The 27,452-nt window shown below is 41.1% G+C and overlaps 3 protein-coding genes across 3 annotated transcripts in view; all 3 read left to right on the top strand.

The window, feature by feature from the left end:
• CNIH4 (cornichon family AMPA receptor auxiliary protein 4) overlaps window positions 1–27,452 on the top strand; it is a 728,363-nt gene that overhangs the window by 447,726 nt on the left and 253,185 nt on the right. The gene's annotated exons all lie outside the window — the stretch shown is intronic.
• DEGS1 (delta 4-desaturase, sphingolipid 1) overlaps window positions 1–27,452 on the top strand; it is a 347,277-nt gene that overhangs the window by 260,926 nt on the left and 58,899 nt on the right. The window lies entirely within an intron of this gene.
• FBXO28 (F-box protein 28) overlaps window positions 16,303–27,452 on the top strand; it is a 43,568-nt gene continuing 32,418 nt past the window's right edge. Inside the window, exon 1 of the mRNA XM_050760757.1 lies at window positions 16,303–16,610. Within this exon, the coding sequence (XP_050616714.1) occupies window positions 16,341–16,610 (270 nt within the window). The 5' untranslated portion in view covers window positions 16,303–16,340. The remainder of the gene's footprint in view (window positions 16,611–27,452) is intronic.

Genomic DNA, 27,452 nt, shown 5'->3' with positions numbered 1-27,452 from the left:
CATCATAAGAGATGACTGATAGACAAAGGACATCAGAATGATGCTCAATGATGCACGCCTGCATCTGAAATTTTGTAATAGTGCTGAGGATAAATACACCTTTACAGGGTAACAATTGTTTATTTCCTTCAGAGACAACAATGCCTCAAGAATCTCAGAACCTGAGCAGAAAGGCAGGCATGTAGCTCTTTAAAAGTTCTTCTCCCCAGTCTCCTACTTTCTGAGATGCATTCAAATCTGGTGAATGGGGTCTGAACCACAATTATTAGTTCAGAACCCATCATTTAAATTCAGAAATATTCCTGACACCCCCAAATCTTCAGCCCTTGTCACCCAGTTTTCTCCTATAATATCAGTTCTCCCATTTCATGCCTCCAAATCTGCAATCCACCCTTCTCAGTTCTTGGCGTCTTCTGTTCTGACATGCGACAAGTTGCCTTTGCCCCTTAACTCTGTCCTCACTTCCTAATCTGGTTCTGATGTACTTCTGCTGCACCTGCTCCCACTGCTGATACCCTAAAACATGCTTCCTCCAGTGGGTGCAAGACAATGACCAGGGGACAGTAAAGACATCAGAAATTCTGTGTGGTGTATTTCTACCCAAAATTTGCAGACTTTTCTTCTTTTGAAAGCTGCAGAATCATTCTGGCTTACTGTTTATGGCTTAGGACTCCAAACCATGGTGTCACATTTAAATGAAACCTAGAAAAAAAATGAAGCAGTTATTAATGAGAGTTGTCATCTCCAGGACTGTAATTTCTGTCAAAGACTTCATAGACAGAAGTCTCCAGTTAGTCTTAAATCAGAAACACTTGATCCTGAAGCTGCATAGATTAGGATTTCACTTGGGGAAGAGGATCCTTCACAGTGCATACGGGCTGTGGCTCACACAGCTGACAGCTGCTCTATCCACAAATGCCCAATCCCTGAAAATGGCAGGCATTGATGCTGAACCCTCATTGTTACACAGCTGAACAAACACCTCACCCCTATTCCAGACCAATGGCTAATTAACTTTGAACACTGCCCATTGTGCATCATTATAGTTTTGTCTAATTCATTAGATATTTGCAAGCTTCTACTATGCCAATGTACCATGTCAGGTACTCGAGGCATACAAAGATAAATGAGACAAGTTCTCAGCTGGACGCAGTGGCTCATACCTGTAATCCCAGCCCTTTGGGAGGCCAAGGCAGGCGGATCACTTGAGGTCAGGAGTTTGAGACCAGCCTGGCCACATAACATGGTGAAACCCCGTCTCTACTAAAAATACAAAAATTAGCCAGGTGTGGTGGTTGGGCGCCTGTAATCCCAGCTACTCAGGAGGCAGAGACAGGAGAATCACTTGAACCTGGGAGGCAGACTGCAGTGAGCCGAGATCGTGCCACTGCACTCCAGCCTGGGCAGACTCCGTATCAAAAAAAAAAAAAAAGAGAGACAAGTTCTGTCTTGAGAAGAATTATAAATCCAAACCTAGATTTTAAAAATCAAACATATTTATTTATTAGAAAAAGTCAAATGATGACCTATCTCCCGCAAAGCTTTATGAAAATCACTTAAATAGAGGCCAGTGTCTGAAACTAAGAGGAAAATGGCAAGAAAAAAAAAAAAAAGTAAAAAGAGTTCTGAAATAGTTACTGCTCAGAAAATTGAATTACAATGGTACTATGAATTTCAGTACACAGTTACACAATTACCGCAGCTTTTTTACAGATTTGGGGGTAAAATATAAATACAGACAGAGCCTACAGTATGCCTGAGAAACAGGTGTGGAGCTTATTTACCATGAGATTCTCAGTGTTTCTGATTTGGTAGATCTTGGGTACGGTGCAAAAACCTTAATTTTTTTTTAAACAAGATCTTGCTGTGTTGCTCAGGCTTGCCTCAAACTCCTGGGCTCAAGGGATCCTCCCTCCTCAACCTCCTGAGTAGCTAGGACCACAGGTGTGTGTCACTGCACCTGGCTAGAACCTTACTTATTATTATTATTATTATCATCATTTGCATTTTCTGTAGAGACGGGGTTTCACCATGTTGGCCAGACTGGTCTTCAACTCCTGTCCTCAAGTGATTGCCCACTTCACCCTCCCAAAGTGCTGAGATTACAGGCATGAGCCACCACACCCAGCCTAGAACCTTAATTTTTAACAAACGCTTCAGATGTTTCTGATCCAAGTTTCTCACCAGAATTTTGAGAAATACTGACCTTTAGCAACAAGAGATAGACAGATAATGCCTACTGGCTCAAGACTAAATTGGGATATTGAGATTCAAATATCCAAATGTCCTGCTGTCTACCAACTCCTCAGCCCTCATTATCCTCCATTAAAATGTTCTCTGACTAAAGGTCATTACCCTAAGTGAAATAAATCCGAATCAGAAAGTCAAATACTACATGTTCTTACTTCTAAGTAGCAGCTAAACAACGGGTACACATGGGCATACAGAGTAGAATAATGGACACTGGAGACTCCACAAGGTGGCAAGGTGGAGAGGGGATGAGGGTTGAAAAATTACTTATTGCATGCAATGTTCTCTATTTGGGCGATGGGTACACAAAAAGCCAGAGTTCACTACTATATAATATATGCAAAAGAAATCTGCACTTGTACCCCTAAGTCTATTTTAAAAAGTTAATTAATTTTTTTAATAAAATAAAATGTTCTCTGAAAGTGAGAGAAGGGTCCTGCAGCAAGTGAAAGATGCCAACGCTTAAGATGCATTTGCTTTATGAAGCTGGGCATGGTGACTCATGCCCTGTAATCCCAGCACTTTGGGAGGCCACGGCAGGTGGACTGCTTGAGCTCAGGAGTTCGAGACCAGCCTGGGAAACAGGGCGAAACCCAGTATCTACAAAAAAATACAAAAATTAGTCAGGCATGTGGTATGCACCTGTAGTCCCAGCTATGCAGGAGGCTGAGGTGGGAGGATGGCTTGAGCCTGGGAGGGGGAGACTGCAGTGAGCCAAGATCGCACCACTGCTCTCCAGCCTGGGCAATAGAGCAAGACCCTGTCTCAAAAAAAAAAAAAAAAAAAAAAAAAAAAAAGATTCATTTGCTTTATGGAAAATCCAATTCTGCATAGAAGTGAGCCATGAAAATATTTGGGTAAAGGACTTTCCAGGCCAAAAGAATGATGCTGAGGAGGGAGAAAGTTTGGTGTGAGAAGGAAAGAAAGACAGTGAGACTGAAGCAAAAGAGAGAAGAGGCATAAACCGTGAGGTCAGAGCAAACCCAGAAGACAGACCTTATGAAGTCTTATGTGTCTTTGTGAGGATGTTGGCTTTTTATTGAGTGGAATGGGAACCATTGAGCAAAGAGATGTGATCAGACTTATATTACAATAGCATCATTCTAGCTGCTGGATTGAGAACAGACTGAAAGGGGGTCAGGGGGGATGCAGGGACATCAGTTAAGAGGCTGTTACAATAACCCAGACAAGAGATGATGGCAACTTGGTCAAGCATCAGAGATGGTAAGAAGTGGTAAGATTCCCAACGTGTCAAAAGTGAAGCCTATGGGATTTGCTGATGGATTAGATGTGGGATGTGAAAGAGAGGAGTCAAGAATGATTTCAACTAAGGAGGATGGGGTTTCCTTGTGGGGTAATGAAAATATTCTAAAATGGATTGTGGTAATGGTTACATTACTGTGAATATACTAAAAGCCAGTGAATTGTATACTTTAGGTGGATAAACTGTTTGATACATATAATATCTCAATAAAATTGCTTTTTTTTAAAAAAAAAGAATGATTTCAAGATTTTTGGTCTGAGCAACAGGAAGAGTGAAGTCACCCCTCAATAAGGAACACTTTGAGAAGAACCAGTTTAACGGAGCTCGGTTGGGGATACAGTAAGTTGGGAGATGCTAAATTTGAGATGCCTATTAAATATCTAAATAGGGAAACTCCTTAGGCAGTTGGATATTTGAATCTCAAATTCACAAGAATGGTCTGGGCTGGAGATATGTTTGTTTTAAAAGCCAAGCACAGTGGCTCCCACTTGTAATCCTAGCACTTTGGGAGACCAAGGTGGGAGGACTGCTTGACCTCAGGAGTTTGAGACCAGCCTGAGCAACATAGCAAGACCTCATCTCTACCTAAAAACTTGGTGGTATGTGCCTGTAGTCTCAGTTACCTTGGAGGCTGAGGTGAGGATCACTGCAACCTAGGGCATAAAGGCTGCAGTGAGCTATGATCAAGCCACTGTTCTCCAGCCTGGGCGACAGGGCAAGACCCTGTCTCAAAAATAAATAAATAAAAATTTTTTAATTGTAATAAATAAAAATTAAAAGGACTAGATGAGATCACCTAGAGAGTTAATGAAGGCAATAAAGAGAAGAGGTCCATCTGGGCGTGGTGGCTCATGCCTGTAATCCCAGCACTTTGGGAGCCCGAGGCAGGTGGATCATGAAGTCAGGAGTTCCAGACCAGTCTGACCAACATGGTGAAACCCTGTATCTACTAAAAATGCAAAAATTAGCCAGGCGTGGTGGCGGATGCCTGTAATCCCAGCTACTCAGGAGGCTGAGGCAGAAGAATCGCTGGAACCCAGGAGGCGGAAGTTGCAGTGAGCCCAGATTATGCAACTGAACTCCAGCCTGGGCGACAGAGTGAGACTCCGTCTCAAAAAAAAAAGAGAGAGAGAGAGAGAGAGAGAGAGAGAGAGAGAGAGAGAGAGAGGCCCAAGGACTGGGCCCTGGGACACAGCAATGTTAATTACGAGGGAGATGTTTTGGTTGCTATAGCCTTGTAGTGATTTGAACTCAGATAATGTGATGCCTCCAGATTTGTTCTTTTTGCTTAGGATTGCTTTGGCTTTTCAGGCTCTTTTTTGATTCCATACGAATTTTAGGGTTGCTTTTTCTAATTCTGTGAAAAATGACATAGTACTGGTATAAAAGTAGAAACACAGACCAATGGAACAAAACAGAGAACCCAGAAATAAAGCCAAATGCCTGTAACCAATGGATCTTCAACAAAGCAGACAAAAACACACACTGGAGAAAGGACACCCTATTCAATACATGGTGTTGGGATAATTGGATAGCCACATGCTGAAGAATGAAACTGGATCCGTATCTCTCCCCACATACAAAAATTAACTCAAAATAGATTACAGACGTACATGTAAGACCTGAAACCATTAAAATTCTAGAAGGAAATATAGGAAAACTTCTTCTGGACATTGGCCTAAGCAAATACTTTATGACTAAGACAACAAAAGCAAAAGCAAGAAAACCAAAAATAAATAAATGAGACTTAATTAAACTAAAAAACTGTCTGCACAACAAAAGAAATAATTAACAAAGTAAATAACCTACAGAATGGGAGAAAATATTCACAAACTATACATCTGACAAAGGACTAATATCAAGAATCCACAAAGAACTGAAAAAAAATCAAGAAAAAAACAATCCCATTGAAAAGCAGGCAAACGACATGAACAGACATTTTTCAAAAGAAGATATGCAAATGGCCAAGAGGTTGGGCGCCATGGCTCTCACCTGTAATCCCAGCACTTTGGGAGGCCAAGGCAGGCAGATCTCTTGAGGTTAAAAGTTCGAGACCAGCCCAGCCAACATGGTGAAACCCCATTTCTACTAAAAACACAAAAATTAGCCAGCGTGCTCATGCACGCTTGTCATCCCAGCTACCTGGGAGACTGAGGCGGGTAGATCGTTTGAACCCAAGAGGCAGAGGTTGCAGTGAGCCAAGATCGTGCCATGGCACTCTAGCCTTGGCGACAAAGCAAGACTCCATCTCGAAAACCACCAAACAAACAAATGGCCAAGAAACATATGAAAAAATATACAGCATCACTACCCATCAGGGAAATGCAAATTAAAACCACAATGAGATACTACCTGACCTCAGTCAGAATGGTCATCATTAAAAAATTCATGGCCAGGCAAGGTGGCTTACACCTGTAATCCCAGCACTTTCAGAGGCCAAGGCAGGCGTATCACATGAGGTCAGGAATTCGAGACCAGCATGGCCAACATGGTGATACCCCGTCTCTATTAAAGATACAAAAATTAGCCAGGTGTGTGGCAAGCGCCTGTGGTCCCAGTTACTCAGGAGGCTGAGGCAGGAGAATCACTTGAACCCAGGAGGCAGAGGTTGTAGTGAGCTGAGATTGTGCCACCGCACTCCAGCCTGGGTGACAGAGCAAGACCCTGTCTCAATAAATAAACAAATAAATAAATAAATCCAAAAATGATAGATGTTGGTGTGAATGCATTGAAAAGCGAACATTTATACACTGTTGGTGGGAATGTAAATTAGTACAACCTCTGTGGAAAACAGTGTGGAGATTTCTCAAAGAACTAAAAGTAGATCTACCATTCAATCCAGCAATCCCACTACTGGGTGTCCACTCAAAGTACGAGAAGTCATTATATCAAAAAGACACCTAAACCCATACGTTTATTGAAGCATGATTCACAACTACATAGATATAGAATCAATCTAAGCATCCGTCAACCAATGTGTGGATAAGTATATACTACATTTATATCCCATGGAATACTACTCAGTCACAAGAAAAATGAAATAATGTATTTTGCAGCAACTTAGATAGAACTGGAGGCCATTATCCTAAGTGAAGTAACTCAGGAATGGAAAACCAAATACTGCATGTTTTCACTTATAAGTGGGAGCTAAGCTGTGGGTACACAGTGGTGTAATGGACATTGGAGACTCAGAAGCAGAGAGGGAGGTGAGAGATGAAAAATTACCTGCTGGGTACAATTTACACTATTTAGGTGATGGGTACACTAAAAGCCCAGACTTCACCACTATGTAATTCATTCATGTAAGCAAAAACCACTTGTACCCTAAAGCTATTGAAATTACATAGTAATAATTTTAAAAGATGCAATTGATTGATAAGGTATAAGATTGTCTTGAAAACTTAATTTGTTACAATAATTTCAGTCTTGTGTAAAGCTGCTAGAGCTAGTACACTGAATAAAGACTCTCTAGGAAGTGTTACCATATCAACAAATGCAATCAGATCTAAAAAGAAAAAAAAAAAAAGAATGAGGGAGATGAAGAGAGGTAGAGGAAAGGCCAGCGGAATAGAAGGAAAATCAGGATGGCATACTGACCTGAAAGCCAAGTGCAGGAAGTGTTTTAAAGAGGGTAGAATCATCAACTGTCAAATGCTCCTGACAAGTCAAGTAAGGTGAGTACTAAGAATTGACCCTTGGATTTAGCAATGTGGAGGTCCCCAGAGAACTTAATAAGAGCCATTTTGATGATATGGTCAGAGTAAAAGCCTGACTGAAGTGGGATCAAGAGAGAATATGAGAAGAGAAATTGGAGGCAGCAGCAAGAGTAGACAACTCTTTTATGACATTTGACTGTGAAGAGAAGGACAGAGATGGGGTAGTAGCTGGAAGAGTAGATGAGGTGAAGAGATGTTCTCCTAAGATGGGAGAAGTAATGGCATGTGTGTATGTGGAAGAGAAATAGAAGCAATCAGAAGAAACATCCACAGACTCTTATATTTACCCATCAGTCTGCACCTACTCATGTGCTCTGCCTCCTCTTCTGTTACTTTGGATGAACTTTTTCAGTTCCCAGCTGACACCCACATTTCCACTTGCGTAACAGATCCTGTCCTCTCTCCTCTACTCAAGAAATCAGCAATTCCTTCTCTCCCACTAAAGTTTCCTTGTCTCCCACTAAAATTTCTCTCTTTACCTACTATTTTGACATTGAAATAAAAAGTCAGGTCAATAGTTGGATGGGTGATTGAAGGAGTGAGAAGAGAGGAGAAGATGTAAAATAACCATTTAGAAAAAGAGTAGAGGAAGTCAACTTGGAAAATATGCAGTGACTGCAGGGCAGCAGTAGAATCCACTGGAGGGTCACAATTACGAAGTTAAAGTGAAAACAGTCAGCGAGGTTGCATATATTTTGGTAGCCACTCTCAGTTCTCTAATGCAGGAAGGAGTAAGTAGAGAGTTGGATTTAACAATATTCTAACCTGGCCGGGCATGATGGCTCACACCTGTAATCCCAGCACTTTGGGAGGCTGAGGCAGGCGGATCACCTGAGGTCAGGAGTTCAACATGGTGAAACCCCCCTCTACTAAAAATACAAAAATTAGTCGGGTGTAGCGGTGGACACCTGTAGTCCCAGCTACTTGGGAGGCTGAGGCAGGAGAATTGCTTGAACCCGGAAGACGGAGGTTGCGGTGAGCTGACATCGCCCCACTACACTCCAGCCTGGGCAACAGAGTCAGTGAGACTCCATCAAAAAAAAAAAAAAAAAAAAAAAAAAGGAAAAGAAAGAGTAACTGTAGCAGGGAATTGGAACAATGAGGGATTGGCTAGTAAGAAATAAAGAAAACTCTAAAGAATAAAAGAATAGCAAATATAAGTAGTAGCCATGTTCTTTGAGCTGGGATAGAATATCCAAGGAAAAGGCTCCCCAGGCCCAGGACCCAGATCTTGGAGGGCACAGGTATGGCTCACTAGGCAGCAGAGAAGTCGCTGTGGTTCTGTGCTGGCAGAACTTGCTGGAAATCTGCCCTTTGGAATTTACCAGAAATCTGTCCTCTAAGATGTCAGGGAAAGCAGGTCACGGAGAGGTGTTGCACCAGAGACACTTTACTACAAAGCAATTCAAGGGAGAAGATGATGCCAAGGGAAGCTGCTGGTCAATAGGTGCTACTGACTACCCTGCCAGGCAGGACATGGTGCTGGAGAATCCACCTGTGTGCTACAGGAGCTGCCAAGCAAACACATCAAAACCAGGAAGCAAAACTCTGCTCTTGCAATGTCTCCCCGGAGCCCTCTACTGACATAGCTTTACACTGCGCGAGCTGATAAAGAAGAAAACATTTAATGGGCCCATATGTATTTTCACAAAGCAGGCAAAAAAGGGTGAATTTAGAGCTCAGAGGCAATCAATTGATAATTGACACAACATTTTTTAAGTAATTAAAAGCAAAAACAATCACCACTGGTCTATAGAATTAAAGTCCAAAATCCTGTGCACACATGCACTTCTCTCATCTTTCGGATGTTTGCATAATTCATGCTATTTGCTTTTACTGTTACCTTTGTTTGAAATGTCCTCACACCCTTCTTCACCTTTCAATTAACAAAACCACTGCAAGTATCCCAATATTATCGTCCTTCGAAGTCAAGCTGAAAGAGAACCTTCTCTGTGAAGTTTTCCCTGGTGTTCCCATAACTTTTGTTTACACACCTTTCTAATGGTAGAACAGAGGCAGCTGAATCACATGTCCACAATAGTCCAGGAAATTAAGTTTTTCTTCCTGAATATACAACTTTAGGAAAACTGCACATGAGAAAATAAGGAAACACCAGTCCAGTCTGCCAGGTCAGCAGAATCAATTCAGGTCATCAATGTGGTGACTGGTACTGCAGCCAGATTCATGTCATCCCCAGGGTGGGAAATATTGTTTATATCTTAGTATCTTCCTAGCGTTACCCATGTAGCAATCAATGAACGCTTGCTGAATCGAAAGTCTAGTGGACTACCTTTTCTGGAGTCAAACTTTAAATTTTAAAAAATTTATCTAATCATGAAATTTCACATATTAGTCATGATAGAAAACATCTCGTCTAGTCAAAAGATGTATCTTTAGGCTGGGTGCAGTGGCTCACGCCTGTAATCCCAGCACTTTCGGAGGCCAAGGCAGGCAGATCACTTGAGGCCACGAGTTCTAGACCAGCCTGGCCAACATTGCGAAACCCCATCTCTACTAAAAATATAAAAACTAGCCGGGCATGGTGGCGTGTGCCTGTAGTCCCAGCTACTCAGGAGGCTGAGATACGAGAATCTTTTGAACCTGAGAGGTGGACGTTCCAGTGAGCCAAGATTGCACCACTGCACTCCAACTTGGGCGACAGGGCAAGACTCTGTCTTAAATAAATAAATAAATATTTTAAAAGATGGATCTTTAAAAACGCAGTTAATTGCAATCCATAGAAACTTCAAATCTCTTTTTAGTTGGGATATGAGCTCTTCCTTCATTCTTTCTAAATATATTACAAATCTGCTGACAAATAGAAAAATAATATCTAGTTTTAGCTTTTGTTTTTAATATATAAAGCCCATCTTCCTATGGTGGTATCATTGAATAAGCTAGATCACCCCTCACCATGCCCCACCACACCCAACACCCCCCATCTCCTCAACACACCCCCTAACCAGGGAAGCAGAAGGATAACAGTGTCCTCACTGTAGTAAATTGATTTTAACACCTTTAATCAGAGGCATTCAAAAACCCACCCATTTGCAGTCTCAGTTCATCCTCATTTCAACTGTGTGATATAAGAGAGGTAATATTCTCCCCTTTTAAAAATATGAAACTAGAAACACACAGATCTTAAAAAGCATGTGTCCATCTCATACCTGAGACCACTGTCTTGCAAAGGTCCTATTATAGTCTATTGGCATAAAACTACATTTAGAATCTAGAACTACTCTTGAGTTCAAATATTTGTTAGTTACAAATAACTGTTGTGATTGGAAAACATATCCAAAACAACAATTGATTTTAATAATTGAAACAAATCCAAAACAAATATTGATTCTAATAAGTGAAACAAATCTATCATTTGCTTTGAAATTCTCTTTATTAAAAATATGTAGGGGCTCACACCTGTAATCCCAGCACTCTAGGAGGCTGAGGCGGGCAGATCGCTTGAGCTCAAGAGTTCAAGACCAGCCTGGGCAACATGGTGAAACCCCGTCTCTACAAAAATACAAAAATTAGCCAGGTGTGGTGATATACACCTGTAGTCCCAGCTACTTGGGAGGCTGAGGTGGAAAAATAATGGCTTGAGCCCAGGAGGCGGAATTTGCAGTGAGCTGAGATCATGCCACTGCATTTTAGCCTGGGTGACACAGTCAGACCCTGCATCAAATAAATAAATAAATATGAACTTAAATAAATTTTAAAATGTAGGAGATATAAGGGCACAAATCCAATATACATAAACAGAACCATTTGAATGAGCTACTGGCAGGAACTGGTTTAAATTGTTCCCTACATTGTATTTATTCTATTGTTAGATCAATATGATTCTATTCAATGTATTCTATTGTTAGGTCACCTAATCTGGATGTTAACTGGCTGACCACAAGCGGAGAGTTAAGGGAGTGGGAAGGCTTTTCACATGTCCACTTCAAGCAAATAAATAATGATTGGATTTACAAAATAAAGTTAGAGAGTGATGATTCTTTTTTTTTTTTTTTTTTTTTTAAGATGGAGTCTCGCTCTGTCGCCCAGGCTGGAGTGCAGTGGCCGGATCTCAGCTCACTGCAAGCTCCACCCCCCGGGTTCACGCCATTCTCCTGCCTCAGCCTCCTGAGTAGCTGGGACTACAGGCACCCGCCACCACACCCGGCTAGTTTTTTTGTATTTTTTAGTAGAGATGGGGTTTCACCATGTTAGCCAGGATGGTCTCGATCTCCTGAACTCGTGATCCACCCGCCTCGGCCTCCCAAAGTGCTGGGATTACAGGCTTGAGCCACCGCACCCGGCCGATGATTCATATTTTAAAGGATTTTCTACGGGTTTCCTTTAAATGAATTTCCATAATGAATTTAAAGCATGATTCTATTTACAAAAATTATATTTCAATCTTACCTATCAAGAAGCCATCTAATTTTAATTAAAAAGATAGAAAATGAATTTAATTAAGACTAAGTTGTAATAGGTTCCATGAAGAGATAGCAATATTGTAGAAGAAAAGTAAAATTACAATCTATTAGCGGAGATAAAACTAACGTATTATAAATATGCAAACATGTCAGAAAGAGTCAAGCATAAACCGTATGTTTAATGCTAAACAACCCCGAAGTAGGAGAATCAAAAGAACAACTTCAAAACTTTTGCAACAATCATAGGTAAAAAGATAATTGTTCACATGCCAAGTGAATGGGGAAATGATGTCAATTCTGACAAGCTCAACACCACCAATTAATTTCTTCGCTTCAGTTGCCCCCACTTCCCTTAACCTTTAGTCATATTTAGTTTTTTCTGCAGTTTCCACATCTACTGTGCAAAAATTAGATTCCAAAAGAAAGCTACAAAAGAAAGGACATATTGGAAGCTTTAAGAATAAGACCAAGCACTAGGGAGCAAAAAGCTTCAAAATTTAATGATTTGCCAGGCATGGTGGCTCAGGCCTGTATCCCAGCACTTTGGGAGGCTGAGATGAGAAGATTGCTTGAGCACAGGAGTTCAATACCAGTCTGGACAATATAGTAAGACCTCATCTCTGCAAAAAATTTAAAAAGTAGCCAGGCATGGTGGTGCACACCTGTAGTCCCCACTTGGTAGGCTGAGGTAGGAACATCGTTTGAGCCCAGGAGGTCAAGGCTGCAGTAAGCTATGATCATGCCACTGCACCACAGCCTGGGTAAGACAGTGAGACCCTGTCTAAAAAAAAACAAAAAACAAAAAACAGTGATTTGTATACCTTTATCTTTGTCATAGGATATTATAAGTATACAAAGATATGAAAAATTTAGGCAACCTTTAAATTTTTTTATCCTGAAATAATTACAAGATAGTACAAGGAAGACTCTGGTATACTCTTCAACCAAATCCATCAATTAATAACACTTGTTGTATTTGCTATATTAATCTCATTATCTATTTACTTGAACCATTTGAAAGTAATTTGAGGCATCATTTCCCTCTACCCCTAAATAGAGAAATACCTCTGAGATATTGAGAGACCACACAGACCACCACAATAAAGTAGTGCAATAAACCCAGTGACACAAAAGTTTTGGTTCCCAGTGCATATAAAAGTTATGTTTATATAAAACTGTAGTCTGTTGAGTGTGCAATAGCATTATGTCTAAAAAAAGATATACCTTAATTTGAAAATATTTTATTGCTAAAAAATGCTAACCATCTGAGCCTTTGGCGAGTCATAATCTTTTTGCTGGTAGAGGGTCTTACCGCAATTTAACAGTTGCTGATCGAACAGGATGGTAGTTACTGAAGGTTAGGGTGACTGCGGCAATTTTCTAAAGTAAGACAGCAATGAAGTTTGACACACTGATCGACTCTTTCACAAAGATTTTTCCATGGCATATGATGCTGTTTGATAACACCTTGCCACAGTAGAACTTTTTTTCAAAACTGGAGTCAATCTTCTCAAACTCTGCCATTGCTTTATCAACTAAGTTTATGTAATATTCTAAATCCTTTGTTGTCTTTTAATAATGATCACAGCATCTTCACTAGGAGCAGATTCCACCTCAAGAAATCAATTGCTTTGCTCATTCATAAGAAGCAACTCCTCATCCATTCAATCCATTCAAGTTTGGCTTTTTTTCTTTTTTTTTTTCTTTTTTGAGCTGGAATCTCGCTTTTGTTGCCCAGGCTGAAGTGCAGTGGCACAATCTCAGCTCACTGCAACCTCTGCCTCCTGGGTTCCAACAATTCTCCTGCCTCAGCCTCCTGAGTAGCTGGGATTACAGACGCATGCCACCACACCCAGCTAATTTTTGTATTTTTAGTAGAGATGAGATTTTGCCACATTGGCCAGGCTGGTCTCGAACTCCTGACCTCAGGTGATCCACCCACCTCGGCCTCCCAAAGTGCTGGGATTACAGGCATGAGCCACTGCACCCAGCCTCTATTCAAGTTTTATCATGAGATTGCAGCAACAATTTAGTCACATTTTCAGGCTTCACTTCTAATTTCAGTTCTCTCGCTATTTCCACCATAGCTGCAGGAGAGGAAGAGAGATGGGGAAACAGCAACCAGTCAGAACACCTACATGTATTGATTAAATTTGCCATCTTATATGGGCATGATTGGTGGCACCCCAAAACGATTACAATAGTAACATAAAGATTACTGATCTGCCGGGCATGGTGGCTCACTCTTGTAATCTCAACACTTTGGGAGGCCAAAGCAAGGAGACTGCTTGAGCACAGAAGTTCAAGACCAGCCTGGGCAATATGGCAAAATCCTGTTTCTACAAAAAAATACAAAAACTAGCCAGGCGTGGTGGCACACACCTGTAGTCCCCGCTACTCAGTAGGCCAGGGTTGGGGGATTGCTTGAACCCAGGCGGTGGAGGCTGCAGTGAGCCATCATCCTGTCATTGCACTCCAGTCTGGGTGACACAGTGAGATGCTGCCTCAACAAACAAAAATTACTGATCACAGCTCACCATAACAGATGTAACAGTAATAAAAAAGTTTGAAATATCATAGGAATTATCAAAATGTGACAGAAAGAAACAAGGTGAATACATGCTGTTGGAAAAATGGCACCAAGAGACTTGCTCAAGGATTGACACAAATCTTCATTTTTAAAAACGCAATATCTGAGAAGCACAAGAAAGCAAAGTGTAATAATACAAAGCATGCAGCCGGGTGCCATGGCTCACACCTGTAATCCCAGCACTTTGGGAAGCCGAGGCGGGTGGATCACGAGGTCAGGAGTTCGAGACCAGCCTGGCTAAGATGGTGAAACCCCGCCTCTACTAAAAATACAAAAATTAGCTACTCGGGAGGCTGAGGCAGGAGAATCCCTTGAACACAGGAGGCGGAGTTTGCACTGAGCTGCATTGCACCACTGCACTCTAGCCTGGGTGACAAAGCAAGACTCCATCTCAAAAAATAAATAAATAAATAAATAAATAAAGGAAAATAATACAAAGCATGCTTATCCTTCAACGTGTATTTCCTAAAGACAAAGACATTGTCTTATATGACCATAATACAATTATCCAAATTGAAAAATTTAATATGATTACAATATCATCTAATATACTGTCCATTTTTAAATTTTGCCAGTTGTTACAATAATGTTCATCATAGTTATTTCTCCCTTAATCCAGGATCCCATCCAGGACCACCCATAGATTTAGTTGTCATGTCTCTTTAGTCTCCTTTAATCTGCCACAAACCCTTAGTCTTTGTCTTTCGTAACGTTAATACTTTTGAATAATTTATGGGCCAGTCATCTAGTGATGTCTACAAATGCAACTCAAGTGGTTTTTTTTCATGAATACTACATTATGCTGGGTCCTTCTCAGGGTATCATATAAACAGGCATATGATATTGGCTTCTCCTATAACTGTGATGTTAGTCTCGATGATTTGGTTATGATGGTGTCCACCAAATTTCTCTATTGTAAACTTTATTTTTTTTTTTGGGACAGAGTCTCGCTCTGTTGCCCAGGCTGGAGTGCAGCGGTGGGCTGACAGTTCACTGCAGCCTCGAACTTCTGTGACTCAAGCAATCCTCCCATCTCAGCCTCCTGAATAGCTGGGACCACAGGTGCTGCCACCACATTTGGCGAATTTTTTGTATTTTTTTCATAGAGATGGGGTTTCTCCATGTTGCCCAGGCTGGTCTCCAACTCCTGGGTTAAAGTGATTCTCCTGCTTCAGCCTTACAAAGTGCTGGATTACAGGCATGAGTCACCACACCCGGCCTTGTAAACTATTTCTTTTAATCTTTGTAAATAATATATAATTTATGGGGAGTTATTTTGAGACAATGTAAATATCACGTTCCTCATCACGTTTACCTCCTAGTTTTAGTACCTTTTGATGATTCTTGCCTAAATAAGTTATTAGAATATAGTTCATATATGATAAAATTCATTAAAGCATATAGTAATTCAGTGGTTTTTGCATATTCATACGGTTGTGTAATCATCACCACTAATTCCAGAGCATTTTTATCACCCCAAAAATGAAACCCTTCACCTGTTAGCAGTCATTTCCCCATTTCCCCCAGCCTCTGGAGACCACTAATCTACTTTTTATCTCTATGGATTTGCCTATTTCAGACATTCTATATAAATGCAATCATACACTATGTGGTCCTTTGTGTCTAACTTCTTTCACTTAGTATGTTCTCACGGTTCATCCATGTTGTAGTTCTTATTGATATTTTACACCTTTTTATTTGCCTAAATCAATCATTTCTACGATTCCTGAAAAATGGTGCTAGTCTAACTACATTATTTCCATCTACACTTATTAGGCAACATCTTTATCATCCTTTGTCAGGAAGCCCTTTAAGAAAACTGCACGGTGAAGTTCATTTTAATAAATAGTGTTTCCTTGCTCTCAAGTAGTTACTAATCTTAGACAAAAGGGTCTAGGATGATCACCTTTCTTGGGGTTTACATGATCTTCCCTGACTTCCACTTGAAAGGTATCCTGTGAGTCCTCTCCGCCTGTTACCCACAGGCTCCTCCCCACTCCTCCAGGTACCCCTTCCCCGGCGGCTGCAGGAGGAGGAAGTGACGCACCGGAAGTGTCCCTGTCCCCCTTGCAGCGGGGGTAAGGAATCAAACCCCCAAAATGGCGGCGGCGGCGGCGGAGGACCGGATGGCAGAGGAAGGAGGCGGCAGCCACGGCGACGGCGGCTCCTCTTTGGCCTCCGGCTCTACCCAGCGACAGCCCCCACCGCCCCCGCCACAACACCCACAACCGGGGTCCCAGGCGCTGCCAGCCCCGGCGCTGGCTCCGGACCAGCTGCCTCAAAACAACACGCTTGTGGCGCTGCCCATCGTAGCCATCGAGAACATCCTCAGCTTTATGTCCTACGACGAAATTAGCCAGCTCCGCCTGGTGAGGCCCCTGCACAACTCCTGCCTCCCTCTCCCCCCGGCCGAGGTCTGGGAGGGGAGAAGAAGGGAGCGCGTTCCCCGGGGAGGGATCCCCCCGCGAGCCCCAGCCGGCTACAGATCCGGGAGGGCGCCGCTCCGGTTCCAAACTCTCCCTTGCAGTCAGTCAGCAGGAGTGGGCTGGTTCCCAGTTGCGTCCTAGCTGCGGAGCTGGGGTTACTTCTTGAGGGAACTTCGCCCTCGGGGCTCCTTGCCCCCCGCCCGGAAGCGGGCCCTCTACGGGAGGGGTAGCGGAATTGGTCTTTCCACCTTCCGCCTGGCCTGAGAGTGGACCCCGAGAGGTCTTGTCGCCTGCCTTTTGTATGCCGCTTCCAGTCCCCGGCCTGGATTGGGGGAGAAAACTCAGAAGTAGGCAGATGATCCCAGCCAGGCTTGGTTTATCTTGCAAGAATAACGTATTGTTCCCCACCCCAACCACCCAAGTTTCCTTGTTCGAGAAGATTGAGTAGAGTAGGGTGGCTCAGCTGCCCCACACCAGGTAGAGGTTCCGAAGAATGGAAACGTGTTTACTTAGCCTTAGCCCCAGCGCCTTAGTTGACCACTAAAGTAGAGCCTTGGGAAATGACCATTCCTGCTTTGCCTCATCCTAACGCTTCCCACCGTAGTGAAGCAACTTACCCCTTGACGGGTTTTTTCTCTTTTGCAATTTATTTTTAACTAGTGATTTACGCCCACCCACCTGCTTTAGGAGAGGTTTCTTTATACCTTAAAATCACAATAGTTCAGTCCATGATTTTTAAAAATAATGAATTTGCCATTGGGCTTTTACTTCACTCCAGAGGTTTGACTGAAGGTGTGGTGAATGTTAGTTCAGTTAGATATTTTGATGCCTTTCAATGAATGTATCTTTAAGTGGTAAATAAATTGAAGGAGGTGGACATTTTGAAATGATTGCAAACCGATTCTATGGAGAAGCTAAATCTGTGCTGGGAATTGTTTTTAAGAGGACAAAGGCATATCTCTGAATGTGCTGTGTATAACATTTCCTTATTACTCAATATGCTGTATTGTAGGCTTACTCCTCCAGTTTCAAGTGGATTATAATTGCATTTTTAAAAGAAATCGTAACTTATTTTTAAAAGAGAGCTTATAAATATTAATTCAAACTGGTGGCCAATTTTTTTTCTAGTCAACACAGCAGTTCAACGATACCAGTCTGCAGGATGGAAAATTTCTTCAGCTGAAAATAGATATTTCACAATTGATTGCCTCTGAATTTCCAAAACATTTTCATCCTAGAATTTCATGTAGAATCTTAAATATTCCTTCAGATTTTTACAAATGATGGCGTTTAATCAAAATTCGTGCTGTACCTTCATGGTGTTGGGGAAATTGGGCATATAACATTTGATTGAATTGAACCATTCAACGAGACAATGGCTTGGTAAAGCTTGGAATATTCACAGTTCTATTTTGTAAGTGTTGAGAAAAATGGAGTTTTGTTTGTTTGTTGATCATATTACTATTTAAAAAAAAAGTAAAGTTGTAGGGGGAGCAGGGGAACCAGCCTGTCCTAACCAGAGTTAAAACACATCCCACAATTTATGAATAAATGACATCTCTGTCAGGTGAGATATTCAGCTGCATTCTTAAATTTTAAGCAGTTTTCTGGCCTTTTAAGGTTATAAATTTGTAATTTCAAACAGATTTTTCATAAGGAGTCCCTTCAGTACCATTGCCCACCCCCAGGAAAAGATTCTGCCCCGTTCTACATCTGCAAATATGATTTTTTAGTAATGGGGAACTGTTTTTCTTTACTTAAGGCTAATGGATAATTCTTGAATAGATTAAATGGATAATCTTTTGTGGGGATTTGGAAGTGTCTTTGCTTGGAAGGTACGATTCAGGTAACGTTATAAAAGAAAGATGTTCTTTCTTGCCACTAGGTGTCAGCATTAATTTAATTATGATCTTTTCTGAAATTGGCAGTCAAGAGAGTGTCTAGGTGTACTGTACATGCCTTCTTAAGTAGCCATTTATACCTAAAGAATCGTTTGCAAAATATCAAGGGACTTTAGTATATGCTGCTATCTGACATATAAGTTACATAGTTCTCTTCATTGTAAGTATATTTTTTAGTGGAATTAAGGCTGGATATGCTTTGAAGGGGGTAATATTAAGAACAGAATTACTTTTCATGAAGCTAAATGTCAGCTATTAGGTAGCTGGTGAGCTAGTTTATATATTGTTCAGGGACTTTTTTTCTTCCTTCTCAGTTTACTTGTCTTATTGGGACCTCAGTTACAACTATGCTTAGCACCTAATGTAGACAACAGGTACACAATCCATGTACTTATTACTCTGCATTTTCTTTAAAATATTTGCTCTAGGCTGAAATTGCTACAATAACATTTTTCAGTTATTTGTACTGTTTAGTTGATAATAATCTTTGTTTCCTCTTACCATGAATAACTGATTTCCAAGGGACTGTGTGAATGCCTTTTTAAATTGGATTTTTGGCTGGGCATGGTGGCTCACGCCTGTAATGCCAACACTTTGGGAGGCTGAGGTGGGCGGATCACCTGAGGTCAGGAGTTCAAGACCAGCTGGCCAACGTGGTGAAACCCCATCTTTATAAAAATACAAAAATTAGCCAGGCGTGTTGGTAGGTACCTGTAATCCCAGCTGCTCGGGAGACTGAGGTGGGAGAATCGCTTGAACCCGGGAGGCGGGGGTTGCAGTGAGCCGAGATCGCCATCTCAAAAAAAATAAAAATAAATTGGATTTTTTTTGTTTTGTTTTTTTGAGACAGAGTCTTGCTCTGTCACCCAGGCTGGAGTGCAGTGGTGCCATCTCGGCTCACTGCAACCTCCACCTCCCAGGTTGAAGCGATTCTCCTGCCTCAGCCTCCTGAGTAGCTGGAACTACAGGCGCACGCCACCATGCCCTGCTAATTTTTTGTATTTTGTAGAGATGGGGTTTCACCACGTTGCCAAGGCTGGTCTTGAACTCCTGAGCTCAGGCAATCCACCCACCTAGGCCTGGATTTTTTTATTTCATTTTATTTTATTTTTTGGCCATTGACTATTGATCAAAAGATGTATCATGAGTCTGGTGGTTTCACAGAAATTACTCCTTAAATATTTGACTCCTCCAATGTAAAATTATTTGGCTGAACACAACCTTTGAAATAACAAAACATGTACTTTGAGTTGTTTTTCCAGTAAAACAGACAAATTTGTGCTGATGCAGCGTTAGTATGTCACCCAGGCCCCCTTGGCAGGTGGGTGAGAGACTTTGAAACAAATGGCAAAGGTTAAGAAGTGAGAGCCTGGCCGAGCACGGTGGCTCACTCCAGTAATCCCAGCACTTTGGGAGGCCAAGGTGGGCGGATCACTTGAGGTCAGGAGTTCGATACCAGCCTGGCCAACATGGTGAAACCCCCATCTCTACCAAAAATATAAAAAATTGGCCAGGCATGGTGGCACACGCCTGTAATCCCAGCTACTTGGGAGGCTGAGGCAGGAGAATCACTTGAACCCGGGAGGTGGAGGCTGCAGTGAACTGAGATGGTGCCACTGCACTCCAGCCTGGGTGACAGAGCGAAATTCTGTTTCGAAAAAAGAAAAAAGAAGTGAGATCCTACCTTCAGGAGTAGATCAGAGCTAACTTTGAACCTATGTAACCTATGTAATGCTCATGAGCATTATATTCTCACCTGCTGAAAAACAAGTATAGGGAGCTTTTTAAATTATTTATTTGTTTTTAATTTTTGAGACAGGGTCTCCCTCTGTCGCCCAGGCTGGAATGCAGTGGCGCGATCACAGCTCACTGAAGCCTTGATTTTGTGTATTTTTTGTGGAGATGAGGTTTCTCCGCGTTGCCCAGGCTGGTCTTAAGTTTAAACTCCTGTGCTCAAGTGGTCCGTGCACCTCAGCCTTCCAAAATGCTGGGATTACAGATGTGAGCCCCTGCACAGTATAAAAAGGGGAAAAAAATTTCTATTTATTTAAAGTACAATATAAAAAGGGAAAAAAAATTATCCTGTTTCAAATGCCGCATTATTTAATTTTACCTGCCCTACAGGAGGCTTTTAAAAGATGTTTTAGAGAGATACTATCAATTTTTTTCCTCTGCGGTTCAACTGGAGCTCTTATTTTAATTGGAATCCTCTTAGTGGTTCAGAACTTGAATTTGACTAAAGGTTAAGTTGAGAATTCTTGCTTATTTTCTGGAATGAATTTTCCAGTCAGCAACAAAATACATAAATGCATGCTTTTGTCTCAAGATATTTCTCTGGAGCACTTTAGCTAATTAAATCTGTTACCTATTTATAGTTCCTTTCGCATCTTTTCTTCAAATATGTTAGAAAATTTTAGTTGTAGAGTGGGTTGGTTGGTAGGAAATATGAAGGAAAATGAAGAACCATTACTTCTTTTTTTGTTTTCGTTTTTAAGTAGGCAAGCTGTCTTCATTGTATCTCTCACTATGCGCAAGAGTTCTCAGTTTTTTTGGTATGAAGACACCTTTACACTTTTAAAAGTTATTGAAGAGCCAGAGAACTTACCTTGGAAAATTCTAGAAAACACAAGAATACGCAGAACATATTCCATTAGCTGTCAGAACAATAATGTCAGCACATGTCATATTGCTTCTGGAAAATTCCACAGGATACTTGTGAGAGAATGAGTGGAAAAGGCAAATAACTTCTTGGTACTCTGAGAATCTGAGAATAGTTTGGTCTTGCAAACCTCCTAAAATGGTCTCCGGGACCCTGGGGATCTCCCACTGCCCAGACCACACTTTGAGGACCACTGCTCTGTATTGCTATATTCCAGAGAACACACTCTATTGCTGATTTTTTGTTTTTTTCTCCCACTGTCTCTTCAGGCTGTTGATTTTATTAGTGAGTGCATAAGTACAGGTAAGAAATTATAATCTCTTGGGGGCAGTTCATTCTTCCTGTTCTCACAAAGTAAAGAGGTTCAGTCAGTAACTCTGTCCACTGTATTGTCATCAAGAAAAAATATACGTACCTTCCTTGAGCACACTTACATAGCACCAGGATAACAAATGCAAAGATGGTAAATATGAGTGTTGAGGTTAATTAGGACTTAATCAGGAAAGACCTCCTCAAGATAATAAGTTTTTATAGGCCGGGTGCGGTGGCTCAAGCCTGTAATCCCAGCACTTTGGGAGGCCGAGACGGGCAGATCACAAGGTGAGGAAATCAAGACCATCCTGGCTAACACGGTGAAACCCCGTCTCTACTAAAAAATACAAAAAAACTAGCCGGGCGAGGTGGCGGGCACCTGTAGTCCCAGCTACTGGGGAGGCTGAGGCAGAATGGTGTAAACCCGGGAGGCGGAGCTTGCAGTGAGCCGAGATCCCACCACCGCACTCCAGCCTGGGTGACAGAGCGAGACTCCGTCTCAAAACAAAAAAAAAAAAAAAAAAAAAGATAATAAGTTTTTATCCAGTTAATAAAGGTAGAAGAAGAGCATTCCCAGCAGATAAAAACGATGTGTAAAGTAATGAAGTGATTGGAGAAGAATGACTTAGAGGGATTCAGATAAGCTTGAATTTGGATATGTAAAATTGTAAATGTTCTAGATTACTGGTCAACCGTCCTCCTATCCTCCCAGCTTTTTTATTTCACAGACCAGTCAGATTTAAGAAACTGTTTTTGAGAACCTCCAGGGTTGACAGCTTTTGGTGGGTGGAGCAAATAAGGGCATTTTAAAAAACAAAACAATTTCCATCTCTTATCATCATCATTTCTTAAAAGACACCAGATATATCTGCATACCTTGATAAACTGAGTAGTATGGATTCTTACAAGATTGAAGAAGATACTATGTTAAAAGGATGACCTGTGCATATAAATCCAACTTCCTAATATTTGAGACTGGGAGCAAAAGATAACCTTTAATAGAGGTTTTCCTTAAACACCTATTTCTAGCATCTTGTACTTAAGATTGATTGAAACAAACATCAAGCTCTTCAGTTTCCTGAATATCTTGGGCCTCTTCAAACACATGCTTTTTCTTGTTTTCCCTCTCCTAGAAAATATTTGTACCTTTGGCATATACCTCTTTCTGTAATTCTTCTCTGAAGTTTATGTAGGTAATATTTCTAAGTTTCCATTGCATCATTTTTGCACTTACTACATTGGAATTATCATTGTGTAAGATGAACAGAGAACCTAAATAAATATTTATTTATTTATTCTCTCTTCATCTTACACAATGATGAATACATTTTAAAACTGGGTTCCAGCTGGGCACAGTGGTTCATGCCTGTAATCCCTAACACTTTTGGGAGACCGAGGTGGGTGGATCACTTGAGCCCAGGAGGCTGAGGTGGGAGGATTGCCTGAGCCCCAGGGAGGTGGAAGCCTCAGTGAGCTGTGATCATGCCCCTGCACTCCAGCCTGGGCAACAGAGGGAGAGCCTGTCTTAAAAAAAAAAAAAAAAAAAAAAAAAAAAAAATGGCTTCCATTACAGTATTTCCTTAATTCTAAGATATAAAATTTTCATATTTAACATTTTTGAAATCAATGCATCTTGATCAATTTGTATGTATATTATTGTGGTGGTACCTTTTTTTTTTTCCCAGAAAAGTTGTTATTAAGTTGGTAACGTGTCTGTAAGTCTCTACAGCGTCTTAAAATTGAAGGAGTTGAGCATACCATATTTCAAGGCACCCAAGAAAAAAATGCCGCCAATTATAATTCTAAGACATTATGTATCGTAGGTCTATTCCACTGTCAAATGTTTAAAAATGTGCATCTTAGAAACAGTTAAAACTTAAAGAAATAAAAAATTTTAAAAAAATAATTAGTTAAGACAAGGCCGGGCATGGTGGCTCATGCCTGTAATCCCAGCACTTTGGGAGGCTGAGACGAGTAGATCACCTGAGGTCAGGAGTTCGACACCAGCCTGACCAACCGTCTCTACTAAAAACACAAAAAATTACCCGGGAGTGGTGGCAGGCGCCTATAATGCCAACTACTTGGGAGGCTGAGGCAAGAGAATCACTTGAACCCGGGAGGCAAAGGTTGCAGTGAGTGGAGATCACTGCATTCCAGCCTGGGCAACGAGAGCGAAACTCCATCTCAAACAAAAAAGACTTCATATTAAAGATTAAACAGGAAAATCACGTTTCACAAATGTATAGCCTGTGTGTCTTGCATTATTAAGAAGGACCATGGTAGCACAACAAATCTAAAAACAAAGAAAATTTTTCATTACTGACCATAACTAACAAAACTACATTTATTCTCTTACAGTAGAACAGCAAGTAACAGGAGCCCAAGCTATATATCTTTGTTCTTCAGTGATCTATTCTGTTCATTCCCTTTTGTCTTTATGGTATATACTTTTCCTAATCTTTCAATGCCCTGATAGTTTTTGACATAGTCATCATCTTTAGGCTCCATATATTAGGCTTCAGGATTTTATTTTACTGTCTTGGGTAAATTGCCAAATTGCTAGGATTTTTGTTTGGTTGTAGTCACTGAGGAAATAAAATTTCTTCCCTTTAGCTTTGGGAAATTATTAAAATATGCCTAAATTTAGAGCTACACTTTAAATGAGATAATTTGAGTTATAAGTTAGCATACATTATCAGTAGCTATTGTTAAATTGCTTGCCCTGGGGCAATATAGTATATTTCTTTTTTCCAGATGTGACTTCTTTCTGAACCCTAAACAAAAGATGTGTGATCTCTTTTGTTTTTTTGTTTTATTTTTGAGATGGAGTCTCTCTCTGTCACCCAGGCTGGAGTGCAGTGGCGCGATCTCGGCTCACTGCAACCTTCACCTCTCAGGTTCAAGCGACCTTCCTGCCTCAGCCTCCCAAGTAGCTGGGATTACAGGCGCCTGCCACCATGCCCGGCTAATGTTTGTATTTTTAGTAGAGATGAGATTTCACCATGTTGACCAGGCTGGTCTCGAACTTCTGACCTCAGCTGATGTGCCTTGCCGAAAGATGAATGATCTTTTGTGTTTTTGTGCTATTGGTTAGTCAGTGCTCCTTGAACATTTGAATATACAGGAAAACTACCACATTAAATACTGTTCTTTCCTTACAATATTGCCTAATGCTTAAAATAATTTTTCTTTTTTTTTTCTTTTGGGACGAGGTCTTGCTATGTTGCCCAGAATAGAGTAGTGCAGGTGTGATCATCATACACTACAGCCTCAAACTCCTGGGCCCTAGTGATCCTCCCACCTCAGCTTCCCAGGTAGCTGGGAAGCTGGAACTAAAGGCCCATGCCTCTGCACCTGGCTATGCTTAAAATATTTTTGATGTTGGCTTGTGTATTGTTATTCTAATTTGTCTTTGTGACCTCCTATTCTCTAATCTTTTTATCAGCTTTTAATTATAAATGTCAGTTGAGGCGCCGTTTATAGGCCTTTTTTTTCTTGTCTTTCACTTCATTTGGGGTTCATGTACATTTATTTCACTATCTCCAGTGAAATTTCCAGAACCATCTCTTTAGTCCTGGTAAGATAGTGCTTGCAGAAAATAACCAAAAAGATGGGTAGTGTTTTTCTTTTCTTTTCTTTTCTTTTCTTCTTTTTTATGTATTAAGTCCAACTTCTGCAGAAGGGTGGTCATTCTTTTTTTTTTTTTTTTTTCCTGACACGGAGTCTCGTTCTGTCATCCAGACTGGAGTGCATTGGTGCGATCTCAGCCCACTGCAACCTCCACCTTCCTGGTTCAAGCGATTCTCCTGCCTCAGCCTCCCAAGTAGCTGGAATTACAGGCGCCTGCCACCACACCTAGCTAATTTATGTATGGGGGTTCATCATGTTGGACAGGCTGGTCTGGAACTGCTTACCTCAAGTGATCTACCCACCTCTCTCCCAAAGTGCTGGGATTACAGGCGTGAGCCACTGCTCCTGGCCATTCATTCCCTTTTTAAAGTTACTTACCTGATTTCTCAACTCAAAACATGGGAAATTTTATTCCTGTCAGTTTGGCCCACACATCTCACATATCTTCGGAAGTAGTTTGCTCACTAACGGTTTGTTCATTCTAGACTTTGTGCCCTTGCATACACCGTTACATCTAACTTAGCAGTCTTTGCTCTCTCCTCCTTCAAAGCCTGATTCAAATCTTCTGTCATGTGAAATCTTCCTTAGTTGGGCCTGTCTGGTTATTTATTCTTACTCTCATCATCCAGTCAGTACTTAAATACTTATGCTAGTCAGCACTCATATTCATTTGAGTTTATAGGTTATTGAAAGATATCTAAACCCTAGAAGTTAGCTAGATCCAGTGCAGCAAAACTGGTAAAATAATTTTGACTGAACCTTGAAAATTGTTACAGCAGTAATTGACTTTAATTTTTCTCTTTGTAAATATATTGCTGATAAAAATTATTTCTCTCAGAAATTATCAACAAGGTTGTGGAGTCTACAGAGACCAGAAGTGTTTTTCTACAAGGTTGTGTTACAGGGTACCTCAGTTTATTTTTAAGTCCACTATCGACTCATCTGATGATTTAATGTATCAAATAGGCTGGGTGCAATGCTCAACGCCTGTGATCCCAGCACTTCTGGAGGCCAAGGCAGGGAGATCACTTGAGGTCAGGAGTTCAAGACTAGGCTAACCAACATGGTGAAGCCCTGTCTCTACTAAAAATAGGAAAAATTAGCCAGGTGTGGTGGCATCTGTAATCTCAGCTACTTGGGAGGCTGAAGCAGGAGAATCGCTTGAACCCAGGAGATGGAGGTGGCAGTGAGCCAAGATCACGCCACTGCACTCCAGCCTGGGCAACAGAGTGAGACTCCCTCTAAAAATAAATAAATAAGTAAAATAAAATATCAAATAGTTTTAACAACAAAACATAGTTTTTATAGTCCCCAGTTTTTATTCCCCAGAGGCACCACTTTCAAGTCTTTTGGCTGATTTTCTTCTATTTGATATTGTCTGTTAACTTCCTAATAAGTTGAGAAGTTAGCCTTGTTGCCCTCATTTCACACACATAGACACTCCATTTTCTTTCCTTCAATAACATAATAAAAGTTTTTTGACCGGGCGCGGTGGCTCAAGCCTGTAATCCCAGCACTTTGGGAGGCCGAGATGGGCGGATCACGAGGTCAGGAGATCGAGACCATCCTGGCTAACACGGTGAAACCCCGTCTCTACTAAGAAATACAAAAAAAACTAGCTGGGCGAGGTGGCGGGCGCCTGTAGTCCCAGCTACTCGGGAGGCTGAGGCCGGAGAATGGCGTGAACCCGGGAGGCGGAGCTTGCAGTGAGCTGAGATCCGGCCACTGCACTCCAGCCTGGGCTACAGAGCGAGACTCCGTCTCAAAAAAAAAAAAAAAAAAAAAAAAAGTTTTTTTTTTCCCCCACATGAAGTTCAGTGCTGGTGTTTGTGGTCATGTGATTTTTCAGGATTGGAGCACTGGTTCTCAAAGTGTTGTCCAGAAACCCCAGAGAGGTTTCCAAGATCCTGTCACAGGGTCCATAAGTTCTAAAGTATTTTTTTTTATATAGTACTAAGGTTTTATTTATGTTTGGCATGCTCATTTTTTCCACAATTATACATGGAGTTTTCCAGTAGCCACGTGACATTTGATGACATGATGGCATCACACTGATAGCTAATGAAACGTGCACTTGTGTGTTCTTGTATTTTCCGGAATTTTCTGAGGTAAGAATACCTCAATTGATTGAATGCAGAGACAGGTATGAAAGTTGACCTGTGTTATATTAAACCACATATCAAAAAGCCTTGCAGAAATGTAAAATAAGGCTAATCACTAAATGTTTTGTTTTAGAAAAAAGTTACTTTTCATTAAAAGCAGTTACATATGTTGATATGTACT

This window comes from Macaca thibetana, chromosome 1, assembly GCF_024542745.1.
Source record: "Macaca thibetana thibetana isolate TM-01 chromosome 1, ASM2454274v1, whole genome shotgun sequence".
Taxonomy (NCBI): domain Eukaryota; kingdom Metazoa; phylum Chordata; class Mammalia; order Primates; family Cercopithecidae; genus Macaca; species Macaca thibetana.
This window is presented reverse-complemented; position numbering and strand designations above follow the sequence as displayed.